Source organism: Rhinopithecus roxellana, chromosome 6 (assembly GCF_007565055.1).
Source record: "Rhinopithecus roxellana isolate Shanxi Qingling chromosome 6, ASM756505v1, whole genome shotgun sequence".
In the NCBI taxonomy this organism is placed as follows: domain Eukaryota; kingdom Metazoa; phylum Chordata; class Mammalia; order Primates; family Cercopithecidae; genus Rhinopithecus; species Rhinopithecus roxellana.
In genome coordinates, this window is record NC_044554.1 from 135,459,979 (window position 1) to 135,478,772 (window position 18,794).

The following is an 18,794-nucleotide window of genomic DNA, read 5'->3' on the forward strand; positions in this document are numbered from 1 at the left end:
AATTTTGCAAATAGCAGTTTTTATTTCTCTAGAGGAAATACCCAGGAGAGGGATTGTATGGTTGGATGGTCATTGTATTTATACATTTTTGAGAAACTATAAAAGTGTTTTCTCTAGTGTCTGTACTATCTTGCATTCCACTAGGAATGTGTGAGGGTTGTAGTTACTCTGCATCCCTGCCACCACTTGGTATTGTCAGTATTTATTTTTTTTCTGAGGTGGGGTCTCTGTCACCCAGCCTGGAATGCAGTGGTGTGATGATACTGGCTTGCTGCAGATTCCACCTCCCGGGCTCAAGTGATCCTCCCACCTCAGCCTACTGAGTAGCTGGAACCATAGCCATGCACCACCATCCCTGCCTTTTTTTTTTTTTTTTTTTTTTTTTTTGAGACGGAGTCTCGCTCTGTCGCCCGGGCTGGAGTGCAGTGGCCGGATCTCAGCTCACTGCAAGCTCCGCCTCCCGGGTTTACGCCTTTCTCCTGCCTCAGCCTCCCAAGTAGCTGGGACTACAGGCGCCCGCCACCTCGCCCGGCTAGTTTTTTGTATTTTTTAGTAGAGACGGGGTTTCACCATGTTAGCCAGGATGGTCTCGATCTCCTGACCTCGTGATCCGCCCGTCTCGGCCTCCCAAAGTGCTGGGATTACAGGCTTGAGCCACCGCGCCCGGCCTTTTTTTTTTGTAGAGTGGATTTTGCCATGTCGCCCAGGCTGTGTCGGTATTTTTTATTTTAGCCATTCTAATAGATTTGAGTGATATCTCATGGTGGTTTTAGTTTGCATTTCTCTAATGACTGAACAATGTTGAACAACTATTCATGTGCTTCTTTGCCACCACATCAATAACTGCAAGGGACCTGAGTTTTAAATCCTCCCTACTTAAAAGTAGCAAGTTAGTCTCCATAGTTGCATGGATATTGTCCCTAGACAAGAAACTTCTTGGTTGGAGGCAAAAGAGGAGGACACAGGTCACAGGACATTAGCAGAACCAGCTTCATGTCCACAGGACTGACTACCTTTGTTCTGTAAGTTCCCTGTGGGCAATGACACAAGTAGGAAATCCAAGCTCAGGGAACTCAGCTCTCCATAAGGGGTGGCAAACAAAAGTTTCAAACCTTTGATGTGAAGGGAGACATTGTATTTACTGTACTGGACAGTTAACAAATTGTCTTCTGCTGTGGAAGGAACTATCATCTTTCTCTTGTAAGGATGTTCAATATACAAACATTGTTGACTGGACAGTATGTAGCAAAGGCCTCTCACGGAAATGTGCGACACCAGTGTATCTGTCTTCTTTGGTAAAGTGTCTGTTGAGGTTTTTTGCTCATTTTTAAGTTGGGTGTTTTGTTTTCTGACAACTGAGTTTTGAGAGTTCTTTGTACATTCTCGGTATGTAAATTCTTTGCCAAATTGGTGATTTGCTGCAAATATGTTCTCCCATTCTGTAGCTTGTCTTTTTATTTTCTAAACAGTTATTCCCAGAGCAAAATGTTTTATTGCCAAGTTTGGGATGCAGATTCTGTGGGCTGTGGCTTTACTGTCAGTTCATTGTTCAGAGTTTTGTAGTGCTGTTTCCATCTGTTTCATGCATGTGCTGATCTGAGATCTGCATAGTGGTCTCTCTGTTAGTCCCAATTTAGAAACCTTTCAGATCCATGCATATGCAGCCTAAGGGTAAGCCTAGAAATTGCTTTCTTGAGTTCTCCTCAGCAATTTTCCCCATACTTTTTGTTCCCCAGGAGCTCATATTTTCTTTCTTTGTCCAGAAAACTGTGGATTTAGTTACCCCACTCTGTCATGTCCTTCCACCACTGCCTACACATTTGAGACCAAGGATAAAGATTGGGAAAAATCGATAGTTCTCCTGCCTCAGAGTTTGGCTGCTGCACTCTTTCATTTCAGCCTTAGCTGCAGACAAAGCACATGATTGCTGGGCACTGTGGCTCAAGAGAAAGTGGGGATGGTAAGTGGAGAGATCCCCATATTCTCTCTGGCTGTTAAGAGTTCCCTTTCACATGCCTAGAGCCCGATCTAGAGGAGCTTTCTCTGTGCTGTGGGGCCCATTTCCAGGTTGGCTGGTGGTATTGGATGGGAGAAAGAGGTAATCTCTTAGACGGCTGGGTGATACTTCCAATTCTGGTCTTCCCCACTTCTCCATTTTGCTTTGCAGAATCCTCAAAAGTAGTGCACAGTGCATACTGTCCAGGTTTGATAGCTGGATGAAATCTGTGAGGCCTCTCCCCAGCAACTGCAGTCGCTGTGCTCAATTTTTCTTCCTTGTTTTCATTTATGCCTGACTTTCTTCTAGGTGTCACCCCTGTGTCTGCACACCTTAATGTTCAGCCAAAGATTGTTGTTCGTTCAGACAAAGATTGAGATTGCGCCCGAACATCTCAGTCTTTAGTTAGGCTTCCACTCTGATCAGCAGAGCCTGTGCATGCACAGAGGAGACACAGGAGAAACCTGCAAAAATAAGAGCGAAGTTAGAGGGGAGGGCTTGAAATTTGAGTTCATTCCTTGACCTGGACATAGATGCATCGCACAAAGTGGAAGTTTTGTCCACCTTTACAGTTGCTTTTGCAGAAGGGGATTTATTTTCCTTCTCACTTGGTCATGCTAGAAGACAGAACTGTACATCTCAAGTTTTATGTCTTAAGATAGAGATCTTACCATGCTTTCCCCTTTTCAAGAGCTTTCAGTGGTGACTTTCAGTCCAGACTCTGTAGCTTAGAGTTTTAAAAAGCCATCATGATTTGACTTCTCACCTAACTTGTTTAGTTTACCTTCTGTCTATACAAATCATTCATATTTTACATTTGCCTTCCTGCTTCTGAGCTTTTTGTAAAAGGCATCCTTCCTGTCCAGAATGTCCTTCCTCTTTCTGTCATCTTTCCGAGACCCTTTCAACACAAGGCTCTTTAAGGTCTGTCACCAGCATCCCCAAGTGGTCTCTGTACTCCCTATGTCAGAAGTCCTGTGTCTGTTGCTCCCCAACAGTTTCCTAACCCTCTCTTTTTCTGCATTTTCCAGTCTGCCTGTACTTTTGGTTATGAGCTTCATGAGGGCAAGGACGTGTTCTATCAGTTGCATCACCAGTGCCATCTAGCTCAATTCTCTGCACACAGTTGGCACTTAGTAAATGTTTGAGTTAAATTAATAAGATCCCCAAGATGTAGAGCTTAATTTTATCTGCACATGTGAGTCTCTTGAATGAATGGTGTGGAGTGCTGCTTTTTTTCTGTGCTTGTTTGGGAGTTTGTTATTGTGGAGAAGAATGAAGACCATGTGGTTTCAGTTTGAAAGGAAATTGTTGCATAACGATTTACCATACAGCTGTGAGACTATGAACAAATGAGTTTAAATATTATACAGTAGAAAAGAAAACTGACTTTGGAAATTATGATATTATTTCAATTTTTTTTCTCTCCTCTTCTTTCTAGACAAGTCCTCGCTCTGTCACCCAGGCTGGAGTGAAGTGGTGTGATCATAGCTCACTGCAGCCTCCAACTCCTGGGCTGAGGCAGTCCTCCTATCTCAGCCTCCCGAGTAGCTGGGACTACAGGCGTACACCATCACACCCAGCTAGTTTTTGCATTTTTTGGTAGAGATGGGGTCTTGCTGTGTTGCCGAGGCTGGTCCTGAACTCCTAGCCTCAAGTGATCCTCCCACCTTGGCCTCCCAAAGTGGCATGAGCCACTGTGCGCATCCTGGGTTTGTTTTTTTACAGTAGCCATCCTAATGGGTATGAAATGATATCTCATTGTGGTTTTGATTTGCATTTCTGTGTTGATTAGTGATGCTGAGCATTTTTTCACTTGTTTGTTGGCTGTTGGTATATCTTTGGAGAATTGTCTATTGAAGTCCTTTTCCCGTTTGTTAACCAGATTATCTTGGTTTTTTTGTTATTGAGTGGTTCCTTTATATGGAACCTTTATATGGTTCCTTAGATATGTGGTTTGCAGATATGTTCTCTCATTCCGTGTGTTGTTCACAGAATGGCTCACTGCAAGCTCCGCCTCCTGGGTTCACGCCATTCTTCTGCCTCAGCCTGCCGAGTAGCTGGGACTACAGGCACCCGCCACCACACCCGGCTAATTTTTTGTATTTTTAGTAGAGACGGGGTTTTACCGTGTTAGCCAGGATGGTCTCCAACTCCTGACCTCATAATCCGCCTGCCTCGGCCTCCCAAAGTGCTGGGATTACAGGCATGAGCCACCGCCAATGCCTGGCTAATTTTTTTGTATTTTTAGTAGAGACGGGGTTTCACCCTGTTAGCCAGGATGGTCTCGATCTCCTGACCTTGTTATCAGCCCCCCTCGGCCTTCCAAAGGGCTGGGATTACGGGCGTGAGCCAGCTCGAGCTTGTCCAGCCTGTGCAGACATTTTCAAGTTTGATGGAATTAATGTATTTGTCTGACTTTGCTTTTGTTGCCTGTGCTTTTGGTGTCATATCCTAGAGGTCGTTGCAAAATCCAGTGTCGGGAAGCTTTTTCCCTAAGTTTTCTTCTAGGAGTTTTCTAGTTTCCAGCCTTTACATTTTGGTCTTTAATCTAATGTTGGCCCTTTCTTAATTTTTTTTTTTTTTTTTTTTTTTTTTTTTTTGGTATTTTGAGCGGGGAATAAGTCTTTCTTTCATATGGCTGTGTCATGAAATTTACTATATTTAATATTTCTTTTTTCTTTCTTCCTCCCCTCCCTCCCTCCCTCCTTCATTTCCTCCTTCCCTCTCTTACAGCTTGAAGATAATGGAATGACTCACTTTTTGATCATAATTGGTAAGATTTTAGTTAGTAGAATGATAATCCATTTTCAACAGCACTTTGTTGTTTGTTCATTGGTTAGCAGGAAGAAGATGAGCCTGAAGTCTGAACGCCGAGGAATTCATGTGGATCAGTCGGACCTCCTGTGCAAGAAAGGATGTGGTTACTACGGCAACCCAGCCTGGCAGGGTTTCTGCTCCAAGTGCTGGAGGGAAGAGTACCACAAGGCCAGACAGAAGCAGATTCAGGAGGACTGGGAGCTGGCGGAGCGGTAAAAGAACTTAACTAGGGGTGATTGAACAGTGACGTGACTGGATACATAGTTCTGTCACCGTCCAAATACATTTTTTCACTTCTGCTTTAAGCTATCAGCACGTCAGTTTAATATTAAGGAAGAGGATGTTTTCCCCTCTTCTCAGTTAACTTTTAATGAACAGCTTTCAGTAGTTTCTTCATTTTGTGTTTGTCTTAACTTCTGATTATTTTCTTTGGTTGTGTTAGTTTTAGTTCTCAAATTTAGACAATAAGCTCCTGAGAGTGGAAGAATGGAGATAGGCATATTTCCTGGTGAAGATTAAATGAGCTAATAAATATGTACCCAGTGCAGGGCTTGCAAATGGCACTCATCAAGCATTATTTCCCTCATTCTTTTAATATAATATATTCAGCATTGCATCTAGCTCAGTGATAAAACACAGTAGTAGAAATCTGTTGACTTGTATATAGTCATTGCATTGTAGAAATTTAACTTTTCTTTAAAAATTAGGTCAAAGGCAGTTGGTATTATCCGGAAAAATAATGATGTTAAAAATTAAACGATGGGCCGGGTGCAGTGACTCATGCCTGTAATCCTAGCACTTTGGGAGGCTGAGGCAGGAGGATCACCTGAGGTTAGGAGTTCGAGACCAGCCTGACCAACATGGTGAAACCTAGTCTCTACTAAAAATATTTAAAAAGTTAGTTGGGTGTGGTGGTGCACATTTGTTATCCCAGCTACTCAGGAGGCTGAGGCAGGAGAATTGCTTGAACCCAGGTATTGGAGGTTGCAGTGAACTGAGATCGTGCCACTGCACTCCAGCCTGGGAGACAGAGTGAGACTCTGTCTCAAAAAATAAATAAATAAATAAATGATGGGATGGCTAGTGAGCATAGTAACTAATAAAATGCTCTTTGCCACAGCATTCTAGAAATTCTAAAACTGCTTCAACAGAAGAGAGTCAGATGGAATTCTTCCAACTCCTCTAGCTAGTTTTTTGTTTTTTCATCCAGTCAGCCAATATTTGTTGAGTGACTACTTTGCTGACATCTGTGGTGAACGCAGAGAATTAGAAATCACACATTGCTTTCAGTGACTGTGGTCAATCAAAGAGAGAAAATTTTAGCCCAGAACATGAATGATCTCCTCAGGGTTTCCCCTGCATGCCTGATGCTGTCAGTAGCAGATCCTGTTTCAAAAACAGAGTAGAGGCCACTAGGCACGAACTCCCTCAGCTTCATCCCCTCACCACATAAAAATGTACTAATACCTTTATATTAACTTCTTGTCTGTCCCAAAGAAAGAGGTGTCCTGATTCCATCCTCAGGCTTAGCACCTCCACCTGTGATTTTCGTTCTATTTCTTACTGCTTTTAATTGTGACCCTGCTAAATCACTTGGAAAGTTTGTAAAAGCAGTGATTGCTGGACCTTACCCTCAGAGTCTCTGATTTTAGTAGCTTGGGAGTAAGACCAGAGAATTTGCATTTCTAACAAGTTGCCTGGTGATGCTTCTGCTGCTGTCTGGGGAATCACACTTGGAAAATCATTGTCTTTTAGATAGTGCTTGTGTTGTTTTTGTTTGTTTGTTTGTTTTGAGACAGGGTCTTGCTCTATCACCCTGGCTGGAGTGCAGTGGTGTAGTCTTGACTCACTGCAACCTCAGCTTCCTGGGCTCAAGTGATCCTCCTGCTTCAGCCTCCCAAGTAGCTAGGACTACAGAAGTATGCCACCACACCCAGCTCATTTTTATATTTTATGTACGGACAGGGTTTCACCATGTTGCCCAGGCTAGTCTCAAACTCCTGAGCTCAAGTCATCTGGCCACCTTAGCCTCCCCACACTGGGATTACAGGCGTGAGCCACTGCACCTGACCTGTGTTTGGGAATTAATACAGGTGGTTCACATGCAGCTAATCCAAAGCCAATTTTATTGCTTTTATTTATTATTCTTCCCATTCTGAACATTTTCCTCCTAACCGTTCTGATTCAATTAATGGCATCACTATTTACCAAGTTAGCTAAAAAATCTTGGTTTCATTCTTCTTCATCTCCCTTGCTACCTACAACTTGACCAAGTTTTGTTTCTTCCAACTCAGGAAATTCTTTTGAGTTTTACCTTTTCTACTCCTATTTTCCAGGTACTTATTTTCTTTTACTTAAACCTTTGTAATATACTCTTACTTCTTGTCCCTGTCTCTAGTTTCTCTACCCTTCAGGTTGTTCACACAGCTACCTGCATGATCTTTCTAAAGCACAGATCTGACAACGATAACTTCTTGGATTTACAGTCTTTCTTGCTTCCCCACCACATGATGAAATCCAGAATAGTGGGCTTAGCAATCAAGATTCCTTACCCTCTGGTGCCTTCCTGTGTATCCAGTATCACCATTCATTACACACCCAGTGCTCTGGCTACATTCAGCTTGTTGTGAAGCAAACCACAGGCTTGCACATTTGTAGTTCCTTCTTCTTGGAATATCCTTTCACTTAGAATACTATTCAGCCTTATTAGTCAGGCGTGGTGGTGTGCACCTGTAGTCTCAGTAACTTGGAAGACTGAGGCTTGAGAATCGCCTGAACTCAGGAGGCAGAGGTTGTAATGAGCCGAGATCGTACCATCTCACCCCAGCCTGGGTGATGGAGTGACACTGTCTCAAAAACAACCCCAAAAAAAGGATCCTATTTATCCTTTAAGACCCAGCTCAAACATCACTGTTGTAAGGCCTCGTCAGACTCCCCCAGCAGATTGAGTTATTCTTTCCTGTGTTCTCACAGGACTCAATTTTTACTCTTTGCTGTAGCAGCTGTCCCATTATGCAGCAATTGTTTACTTACCTTTTTCTCTGTTCCAGCCTTGAGCTTGTTAGGGAAAAGGACTAGACTTGATTTCTTTCATGTAGCCCTAGAGCAGTTGCTGAATGAGCATGAGAAGATCCCATTTGAAATCTGTAGTGCATGAAGAGCAGTCCATCCTGTAGCTATGTGAGACCTCAGGCTGATTTGGTATATTTAGTCTCTAGTTCTAAAATCTTTAGATCCTCCTGGATTAATGGAGTAGCAACCTTCAGATAAAGAGAAACTTTGGAGAATATCTAGATCATTCTAATCCTTTCTTGAATTGCAGACTCCAGCGGGAGGAAGAAGAGGCCTTTGCCAGCAGTCAGAGCAGCCAAGGGGCCCAATCCCTCACATTCTCCAAGTTTGAAGAAAAGAAAACCAACGAGAAGACCCGCAAGGTTACCACAGTGAAGAAATTCTTCAGTGCGTCTTCCAGGGTCGGATCAAAGAAGGGTAATGTTCTGATACTCTTTTTTTCTTCTCTGCCTGAGTGAGACACAGAGTAGATCCACAATGCTCACAGGCTCAGCTTTGTAATTTCTGTCAACTTTTTGAGAACATCAGCTCAGATCTGAGACTGAAATTGGGTTTGAGGGTCAGACAATATATGAAACCAATACTCTCTTTGGTTGAAAGACATTGTGTTTTAGAGAAATGTGTTTATAGGAGGAATAAAGAGAATTGAAATAGGTAGTTTTGTTTATGAAATTCATCCCCATCCAAATGACTTTATCTCTTCGGATGTTTTATTTTTTGTGTCTTTATTTGTGGATCCTGGTTTGTTCTGTGGTGTAATACCCTCGCTGTTCGCAGCTTGTTAGAAATGGTGATTTCTAGGCTTGAAAGTCATCTGAGAGAGATTTTCTGCTCGAGAGCTTATTTGAGAGACAACTTGTGTCTTGAGAAAGTGTATTGAGAGAATATAGGAAAAGGCCCACGTTGGGCTCCTGGGGGGATGAGAGTGAGCCCTAGTAGCTATTTTCCAGTGCATGGATTTGTATGTAGGTGATCATATTCACCCTGCTTCTTAAAATGCCATGTAACCATCGAGAGGATTGTCACTTAAGTCACGGTTGTTCTACGATTGAGCAGCCTAGCCAGTTGAAGTGGCCCAACATGAAGCAGGAAAGAATCTTTGTTGTCAGGCCTCAGTCTCTGAAAATGTATGTTGTTACTCAGAGTTATGCAGTCAATGTGAAATAATGAGGGAGACTGGGAACCACCACTGATGCTGTCAGAAGACCTGTTCTCTGGGAGCCCCCTCACCTGCTCCCCAGTTCCTACCCTGGGGTAATTGTAATGAGGTCTTCTCTCCTGGAGGCAACGGAAGGAATAATAAGACAGTGTTACCCCTTAAGATCCTTGCCGGTCTTCTAGGTTTTGTGACTTTTAGTGTTTCCTTTTGATTTATTAAAAGGAAATATTGCTCATAAGCAAATGCACACTTCTCTTTAAGACATGGATAACAGGCCTGGTGCGGTAGCTCAAGCCTATAATCTCAGCACTTTGGGAGGCCAGGACAGATGGATTTCCTGAGCTCAGGAGTTTGAGACCAGCCTGGGCAACATAAAACCCCATCTCTACAAAAAATAGAAAACCCTGTCTCTACAAAAAATAGACAGGGTTTTTGTAAAACTCCGTCTCTACAAAAAATAGAAAAATCGTCCAGGTACAGTGGCATGTGCCTGTAGTCCCAGCTGAGGCCAGGAGGCTGAGGCAGGAGAATCATTTGAACCCAGGAGGTGGAGGTTGCAGTGAGCCGAAATGGTGCCATTGCACTTCAGCCCGGGTGACAGAGCAAGACCCTGTCTAAAAAAAGGAAAGAAAAGAAAAAAGATGGATTACATGATTAATTTGAAGTTGTTTCTTGGTTGGCTGCCAGTTGTAGCAATTTTGTCTCTAGGAAAAATGAGGAAAAAAATTAGTTCCTGCCAGAGATTAAATAAGAATGTATTGGGCTCATGATTTATTTATTAGGAGGTGGAATAGACAGTAAGTAAGGTGACTTTGGAATCACCCCTAGTTTGAGTCCTAGCTTTGTCATTTACCAGCTTTGTGACACTGGGTGGACAGTGAGGGACAGTAATACCTACCAGAGGCATGTGATGGGGGTTCAGTGAGTTAATGCACGTAAAGAGCTTAGCATAGCGCCTGACACACACAGTAGATCTCCAGTAAGTGTTAGCTATTTTAAAATGCAAGTTATGCCGGGCGCGGTGGCTCGAGCCTGTAATCCCAGCACTTTGGGAGGCCGAGACGGGCGGATCACGAGGTCAGGAGATCGAGACCATCCTGGCTAACACGGTGAAACCCCGTCTCTACCAAAAATTACAAAAAACTAGCCGGGAGTGGTGGCGGGCGCCTGTAGTCCCAGCTGCTCGGGAGGCTGAGGCAGGAGAATGGCGGGAACCCGGAGGCGGAGCTTGCAGTGAGCTGAGATCCGGCCACTGCATTCCAGCCTGGGTGGCAGAGAGAGACTCGGTCTCAAAAAAAAAAAAAAAAAAAAATGCAAGTTATTCTTCTGATAGAATAATCTTGTAGGGAGCGCAAGGGCATTTACTATTAAGACTACTCATTCCTGTTTAGCTTAAGGTCTGTTTCTTGATGATATGTAGTGAAATAAATATTTATAGCAGATAAAATAATTTAAAAAATTATAAAATTATCAGCTCTAATAGCCTCATTTTGCAGGTGACAGTATGAAAGTCCATAAAGGTTAACTAATTTACCCAAGGTTGCACAATGAGTTTGTGCATGAGATCTCGGGTCTCCTAACTCCTGGGTCTATATTTTTCCATTATATTCCTTTATCCAATGTGTATACTTCAGAAACTCAGGTTATTTAATACATATCGTAAATAATATATATATGAAATTTCTGTTACTTAAGTACACAATTGTCATTTATATTCGCTGACTCTCCTTGGTGGTTTTAAAAACCTGTGTCCCAAAAGCCTCTGTACAATTTGCATTATACTATGGAAAGAAGATTTACAATTTAGTGCAGAGTCTGTACTTTAAAAAGAAACAATTCTGAAGCTGGGTGCCGTGGCTTGTACCTACCTATAATCCCAGCTACTTGGAAGACTAAGGTAGGAGGATTACATGAGCTCAGGAGTTAGTGGCTTCAGTGAGCTGTGATTGTGCCACTTTATTCCAGCCTGGGCATCAGAGTGAGACACCAACATTTAAAAAAGTAATTAATTAAAAAAGAAAAAATCCAAGTGAATTTTGTTTTAAAAAATATGTATGCAGAATGGTTTTTACTTTTGTTCTTGTCTCCCCCCACCCCCCATCTTTTTGAATGTTAGATTTGTACTTTAGATTTTTTGTTCTTTAGTTGCTTTTTGTCTGTAGAAAGCTTTTAGGGATAAAGACCTTAAAGTATTTTAAAAATTCATGTTAGAAAAGAAGATTCCATTATGTCTTTGTTTCACAGACCACTTAATATAACTTAGCCAGGTAAATTTTGCATTTCACACTGTACTTCTTTGGCCATTGTGTGTGGATAAGGTTAGCCTAAGTGCAGTTTTAATGTATTGGGTCTAGACTAGAAACAGATTTTTTGTATTCCGTATTCTTGATCTTCTTTAGTCTGTGATGCCCTTGCTCTTGGTATTTTGTTTCTGTTAGTAGCATAAAGGAAAGTTTTTATGCCATACATAGAAGCTTGGTAGCAGACAAAATACAAATAACCTTCTAAGGAATTTGAAGATATTTTCACATTCTTGTAGAGTTGGATACGCCTTCAGAGAAAGTACATGGAATATCTTGACTGTAAAGACTCAGTTAAAGTGTTTTAGTCTCCACAGTCAGGGTGAGTGAGCTGTATAGAGGAAGTCATAGTGGTTGTCCAAGCTGAGAGACTTGCTTATACATTCCAAAGTGCCCTTTTCTTTCAGAACTCCTATAATCTTGTCATCCCAAGTATCATCTTAGGTACCTCTTTCACGAATGGATCTGAAGACAGTGGTCCTACAAAGCATATCTTTTCTTTTTTAGAGTTAAAATACCAATACCGGCCGGGTGCGGTGGCTCACACCTGTAATCCCAGCACTTTGGGAGGCCGAGGCAGGTGGATCACGAGGTCAAGAGATCGAGACCATCGTGGCTGACATGGTGAAACCCTGTCTCTACTAAAAATACAAAACATTAGCCGGGCGTGGTGGCGGGCGCCTGCAGTCCCAGCTACTCGGGAGGCTGAGGCAGGAGAATGGCGTGAACCCAGGAGGTGGAGCTTGCAGTGAGCTGAGATCCGGCCACTGCACTCCAGCCCGGGCGACAGAGTGAGACTCCGTCTCAAAAAAAAAAAAAGAGAATCGCTTCAATCTGGGAGGTGGAAGTTGCAGTGAGCTGAGATTGTGCCACTCCAGCCTGGGCAACAAAACGAGACTCCGTCTTAAACAATAAATAAAAGAAAATAAAATGAAGAAATCAATAAATAAGAACAATAAATGAAGTATAACTGATTGAACAAAAATCATAATCCTTGTGTTAATTTAGTAAAATAGAGAAATAACGGCCGGTGCAGGGGCTCATGCCTGTAATCCCAGCACTTTGGGAGGCCAGGGCAGGTGGATCGTCTAAGGTCGGAAGTTCGAGACCAGCCTGGCCAACATGGTGAAACCCTGTCTCTACTAAAAATACAAAAATTAGCCGGGGTTGGTGGCATGTGCCTGCAATCTCAGCTACTTGGGAGTCTGAGGCAGGAAAATTGTTTGAACCCGGGAGGTGGAGATTGCAGTGAGCTGAAATCACACCACTGCACTGCAGCCTGAGCAACAATGTGAGATCCTCATCTCTTAAAAAAAAAAAAAAATTTAAAAATAGCTGGGCTAGTGGCTGTAGCCCCAACTGCTTGGGAGGCTGAGGTGAGAGGATCGTTTGAGCCTGGGAGGTTGAGGCTGCAGTGTGCTGTGTTCATGCAACTATACTCCAGCCTGGGTGACAAAGTGAGACCCTGATTTAAAAAAAAAAAAACCAAAAACACAAGGTGACTTTAAGTTGAAGAGCAAGCACTTGCCATTTGAGCCCTAGCCAAAACTATAAACTGTAATGTGGGTGAGGTTGTTGTTTTCCATATTTCCTTCTTCACTTCTTTCACCTTACACACTAAATCGCTATTTGGCTGTTCAGACATAACTCACCTCCTCCCTGCATACCGAACACCTGAACTGTCTCTCACTTTCTACTCTCTAATCCAAACTTCTGGCCTCTTAGGTAGGGGTTGATTTTTAGGAAGTTTAGAGAAAAACAACCAAGTGTTGATTTTAGTAACTTGTATGATCATAACTAGCTAATAGAATTAATCCTCATTTACATTTTAAAAGGGGATTTTTTTTTTTAAAGCAGAAGGGTCTCTTTGGATAAGTATATATGGGAGGGAAGCATGTTGTAAGCAAAGCAATAAAGGAAATGAGTAGGGTTTTCATGTCTTTGGCCTACAGACCTCCAGAGTCAGAGGGATTGGTGTTCTTCTGAAGAGTCTTCAGTCCTCTCTTTGGCTTACTGAGGTAGTTGTAGCATCGTCAACAGCTCAGGCCTTGGATTTAAGCGCACAGACCTGGGTTCCAATTCCAGTCTTTACTGTATAAGTGACTGCAACGTTATTCAAGTTACTTAACGTATTCAAGCCTCAGCTTCCTCATTTGTAAATATCATAAGTGTATAACCTGATAGACTTGTGAGGATTATACAAAATAGCATTGTAAAAGTACTTAGTGCTTAGTAGACATTATCTATATGTAAGTTACTACTATTATTATTTTGTCAGATGGAATATGTATTATGTTTTTATTGGGTTGAGTGTTCTGTTAGAGCCAGATAGGTCAAATTGATTGATAGCATTGCATTGTTCAAGTCTTCTGTCTTTAGTGACTTTTTAAAAATCACCTTTCTGTCAATTACTAAGTGAAGAATATTGAAATGTCCAAATTTGTTTCTCCTTTCAGTTCTGTCAGATTTTGTTTTTTGTGTTTTGAAGCAGTATTATTAGTATATACATATTTAGGATTGCTGTGTCTTCTGGAAAAATGAACCCCTTTTTTATGATGAGATGCCCCCTTGTTCTTGGTAATATGGTCCATGTTCTCTTTTTTTTTTTTTTTTTTTTTTTTTGAGACGGAGTCTTGCTCTGTCGCCCAGGCTGGAGTGCAGTGGCAAGATCTCAGCTCACTGCAAGCTCCGCTTCCCGGGTTCACGCCATTCTCCTGCCTCAGCCTCCCGAGTAGCTGGGACTGCAGGCGCCCGCCACCTCTCCCGGCTAGTTTTTTTTTTTTTTTTTTTTTGTATTTTTTAGTAGAGACAGGGTTTCACCGTGTTAGCCAGGATGGTCTCGATCTCCTGACCTCGTGATCCACCTGTCTCGGCCTCCCAAAGTGCTGGGATTACAGGCTTGAGCCACCGCGCCCGGCCAACCTTCAAGTAATATTATACCACTTTACAGAAAAAAGAAAAAAATTTAAAACAATAGTATTATACCACTTTACATAAAAGAATCTTAAATGGAATTTTTTACATGTAATTTATTATTTATTTTTATTATTCTTTTAAGTTCTGGGTTACATGTGCAGAACGTGCAGTTTTGTTACGTAGGTATATACGTGCCCTGGTGGTTTGCTGCACCCATCAACCTGTCACCTACATTAGGTATTTCTCCTAATGTTATCCCTCTGCTTGTCCCCCACCACCCAGCAGGCTCCAGTGTATGATATTCCCCTCCCTAAACAGGATTCTTATATTTCTTCCTCCCGTCCTTTGTGCTGTGGTTCTACATGTTACTTGGTGTTCTTTCTCTCATCTTGGGTAATTTCCTCATACACATGTGCCCTAGTCAGCCACACTCAAGGGAACCCTCTGCAGATACCTGGAGCTTTTTCTGTGTAGCCCTCTCCCCTCCATAGCATTTGCATGAAATTTTGCCTTGCAAATTCTGGTCACATTGGCCTCCCAGAACTCCAAATGCTGTCTCCTCAATTCAGCAAGTCAGCTATGCTCTGTTTGAGTGGCCTCTCCGTGTGCCAAGACTTTAAAACTCTCCCAGCAGTGAGCTGGGACACTCTAGGACAGACTGTGTTTGTTTTCCTTCTTTCAGGAGTTAATCCACTGTTTGCCTGTCATCCAGTTCATATATTTGTCTGACCTTCCAATTGTTAAGATAGTAGGGTAAACCTGATGCGATCAGAGTTTTCCATCATGACTAAAAGCGGAATTATCAGACAGAGAAGGATTCACTTCCAAACACTAAAGAATTTTTTTCTAATCATACCGATGTCAGCACAATCTTTGGTTTTCCATTGAGATAAAAAATATTTTAGAAAAGATGTTCCTTTTTTTTGAATTAGATTGTACATGATTTAATTATGTGCTTAAAAAATAGGTAGTATATCCAAATGGCGCTAACAGGTATGGTCAGAAGTTTCCTTTCTAGTTTGTCTCTTGCCCATCTAGTTCCTAAGCACTACTGCTTTGTTTCTCCCACTTTCAGACAACTTTTGTTATTACTTTCTTGTGTATCCTTTTGTGCTTTTATTCTGAGTTATAAACACATATATTCTTATCCCACTACCCCATTTTACATAAAACATAGCACAGTGTACATACCTTACTTTTTTTTTTTTTTTTTGAAAAGACAAGGTCTCATTCTGTCGCCCAGGCTGGAGTGCAGTGGGGCGATCTCATAACTCACCGCAGTGTCAAACTCCTGGGCTCAAGCGATCCTCCTGCTTCAGCCCCCCCAAGTAGCTGGCACTATAGGTATGCACTACCATGCCTGGCTAATGTTCTTACTTTTTGTGGAGAGAGCAGCTACTCGGAGACTGAGTAGCTCAGTAGGAGAATCGCTTGAACCTGGGAGGTGGAGGTTGCAGTGAGCTGAGATCATGCCACTGCACTCCAGCCTGGGTGGCAAAGCAAGATTTCGTCTCAAAAAAAATAAAACGTACTTTTTAAAAAAATTATTTTTTTTTTTAGGAAATCATTGGGATATGGGGAACTTAAATTCCTTATAAACATTAGAGAGCATAGTTCAAAATCAGGAGGTTTAGAATGTGATCAGAGACCAAGTGGTAGTTCGTACTTTCTAAAAGCACGTACTGCCTGTTACAACATCCTTATCTCTCTTGTGTAAATGTCCCATTTTCCTTTCAGTGTGTTTATTTGAAGAGGGGAAAGAATTGTCTGCCCAGCTGATCAGATAGTGTGGCGCATGTTTCCCTTGTCTCTTCATTGTGTGCTTTGTCGTGTTCATCATGCTGTTAACACTTTGGGTGCATTCTTTCACTTTGATCAGTATGACTCACCAACGAAATGGTGGGTAAATAATTGTGAGTCTCCACATAAACACATTAACCTTTGCCTTTTTGTCAAGTAAAATGGGATTTAGAAAGGTTGTCTAACATTTATAAGTCATCTGACATTTCAGTGCTTCTATTGATTGTTATTCTATTTGTTGGCTAGTTTTATAAACTCAAGCAGTCTTTGAGAAGCCTAGTGGTGCCATTTCAGTGTTCATGATTGAATATATAGATCAAAGCATGATATATTTTGGCAAAGAAAATGCTAATAGAACAACTTTTATTTCAGTAGGAATATCTTTTAGATAATGTAGTTTTGTCTACTCATACTTCCTACTTGTAAAACAGATTTAGTTTACTTGAAGGAAAGTTGTCCAACCATTCAAACATAAAATGATTTAAATTCAAGTTTAACTTTGATGAAACATAATTTAAATAACCTTAAGTTACATACTTAAAGTAATTCCATGCATGGATCTTTTATGTCATGAAACTTACTATGTTTAATTTTCCCAGCAGAAATTCAGGAAGCAAAAGCTCCCAGTCCTTCCATAAACCGGCAAACCAGCATTGAAACGGATAGAGTGTCTAAGGAGTTCATAGAATTTCTCAAGACCTTCCACAAGACAGGCCAAGAAATCTATAAACAGACCAAGCTGTTTTTGGAAGGAATGCATTACAAAAGGGTAGGTTGGGAATAACCACGTAGAAACGCAGAGTTTTGGTTTGAGGAAAGGTCTTAGAGATGATATAGTGTAACGTTGTCATTTTATACCTGAGAAAATCAAGACCAAGAGATGTTAAATTACTTACCTAAGAAAAGCCTCTGAATCAGGCTAAAACCCAACTCTCAGGCTAGTACTTTTCCACTGCAACTCAGTGGTGTTTGGATCATCTTTGTGTGGAAATCTGACCTTGAAGCCACTTGAATTATGTGCTTTAGTAACAGGCCTTTTTGACTTGTAACCTTGTACATGGTATAAACCGCCATAGTCTACCTTTAACTCTGTGCAACCATTGTCAGGCTAGTGGCAGTAATTTTAAGGGTGGTGGTTGTTGAATTCTGTTTCGTTTTTTGTATTTTGATTTAGAATTTTTCTCATTCAGTTAGAGAAAGGACAGATAGAATTTAGACAATGAAAGGGACTTTAGCAGCTATGGAGTTTCAGTCCCTTTGTTTTATAGATGAGGAAGTTGAGAGCCAAAGAGGATAAGTGACCTGTCCAGGTTACACAGCTAGATTTTGCCAATGTCAAGTAGAACTTGTGACTTTCACACCTGTTACTTTTACCCATAATTTCAGTGGCAGTAATTCATAAGACTGCCTGTAAAGGAATTCATTTTGTAAATAGGGATTAATTCTGTTGTAACATTCTATAACCATTAAGCTCAGAATTAGCTTCAAAAGTTCCTTCTATGAAGTAAGGAAGTCTTAGAAAAAGGAAATTAGAAAAGCAGCAGAGTGTTTAACTGTTTAGCTATATTCTAGCTGGGGTCAGCAATCACTAGGCTAATAAGCAGTGGACCTGTGTCAAAATAATTTTTAGATACTTAATTCAGTTTGTAAAGGAGAAAAACTTGCTTTCTCACCCTTCAGAAATGTAATTAGACTGTGTAAGTAAGTAGCTCTCTTTCTTTAGGTATTTTTTCTCTCTAGAGTAAAACATTTAGAGTTAAAACAAGTAAGCTTTCATTGATCTTTTTTTTCTTAAGTTAGGAACCATGATAGATACCATTTTTTTTTTTTTTTTTTTTTTTTTTTTTTGAGATGGAGTCTCACTCTGTTGCCCAGGCTGGAGCGATGGCGCGATCTGGGCTCACTGCGAGCTCCGCCTCCCGGGTTCATGCCATTCTCCTGCCTCAGCCTCCCAAGTAGCTGGGACTACAGGTGCCTGCCACCACGCCTGGCTAATTTTTTGTATTTTTAGTAGAGACGGGGTTTCACCGTATTAGCCAGGATGGTCTCGATCTCCTGACGTTGTGACCCCCCTGCCTCGGCCTCCCAAAGTGCTGGGATTACAGGCTTGAGCCACCACGCCCGGCCAGATAGATATCCTTAATATGGAAAAATTCAGAGTTCATGTGACACCATCTTTCATTTTTATCAGAACTAAAAACTGAGGTTTTGTATTTATTTTTTTCTTGAGCCCACATGAAATGTTGACGGGATAGCTATATTAAATTAGCATATGTATACTGTAGTACTTATAGCATATATGCTGTATCATAATATGTTTTAGAAAATTGCACAACTCAGATTTGTTGTTTCTCTTTTCCTTAGAAGTGTGATGTGTTCTTATTCTATAATAATTTAGTAGACTTCTAAATGAGTATACTAAAGTAAAGAGGTAATTAACTGGTACAAATATCACCATATTTATTTGTAAGGCATCACTAGTTTATATCAGAGACCTGGATATGGCCTCAGATTCCTCCTGTTTTAAGAGCCACTAAGCCACCTATTTTCCATTTCTATACTATGTGTTTCATGGTTAGGTGGCCAAGTCCTATGCATGTATCTCAGGTATCTTTAGTGTGAAGTCTGCACATACCGTATATGAAAGAGATGTTTTTTAAACTGAATGTCCCTAGAGAAGCCTTTTTGGCCTTTGGCCGCAAGTTAATGTCCTTTCAAATAAGTAAATAAG

General features: G+C 41.4%; 1 protein-coding gene across 3 annotated transcripts in view; it reads left to right on the forward strand.

Moving 5' to 3' along the window:
* The first annotated feature begins 4,839 nt into the window (after positions 1-4,839).
* The window catches only part of RABGEF1 (RAB guanine nucleotide exchange factor 1), a 47,646-nt gene continuing 33,691 nt past the window's right edge, over positions 4,840-18,794 (forward strand). The window contains exons 1-4 of one of the 3 annotated variants that reach the window (XM_030932884.1): positions 4,915-5,028; positions 6,616-6,752; positions 8,139-8,305; positions 16,666-16,832. In XM_030932884.1, the coding sequence (XP_030788744.1) occupies positions 4,915-5,028; positions 6,616-6,752; positions 8,139-8,305; positions 16,666-16,832 (585 nt within the window). Of the gene's footprint in view, positions 5,029-6,615; positions 6,753-8,138; positions 8,306-16,662; positions 16,833-18,794 lie in introns of all 3 variants that reach the window. The other 2 variants (XM_030932882.1, XM_030932883.1) reach the window with 2 other exon arrangements.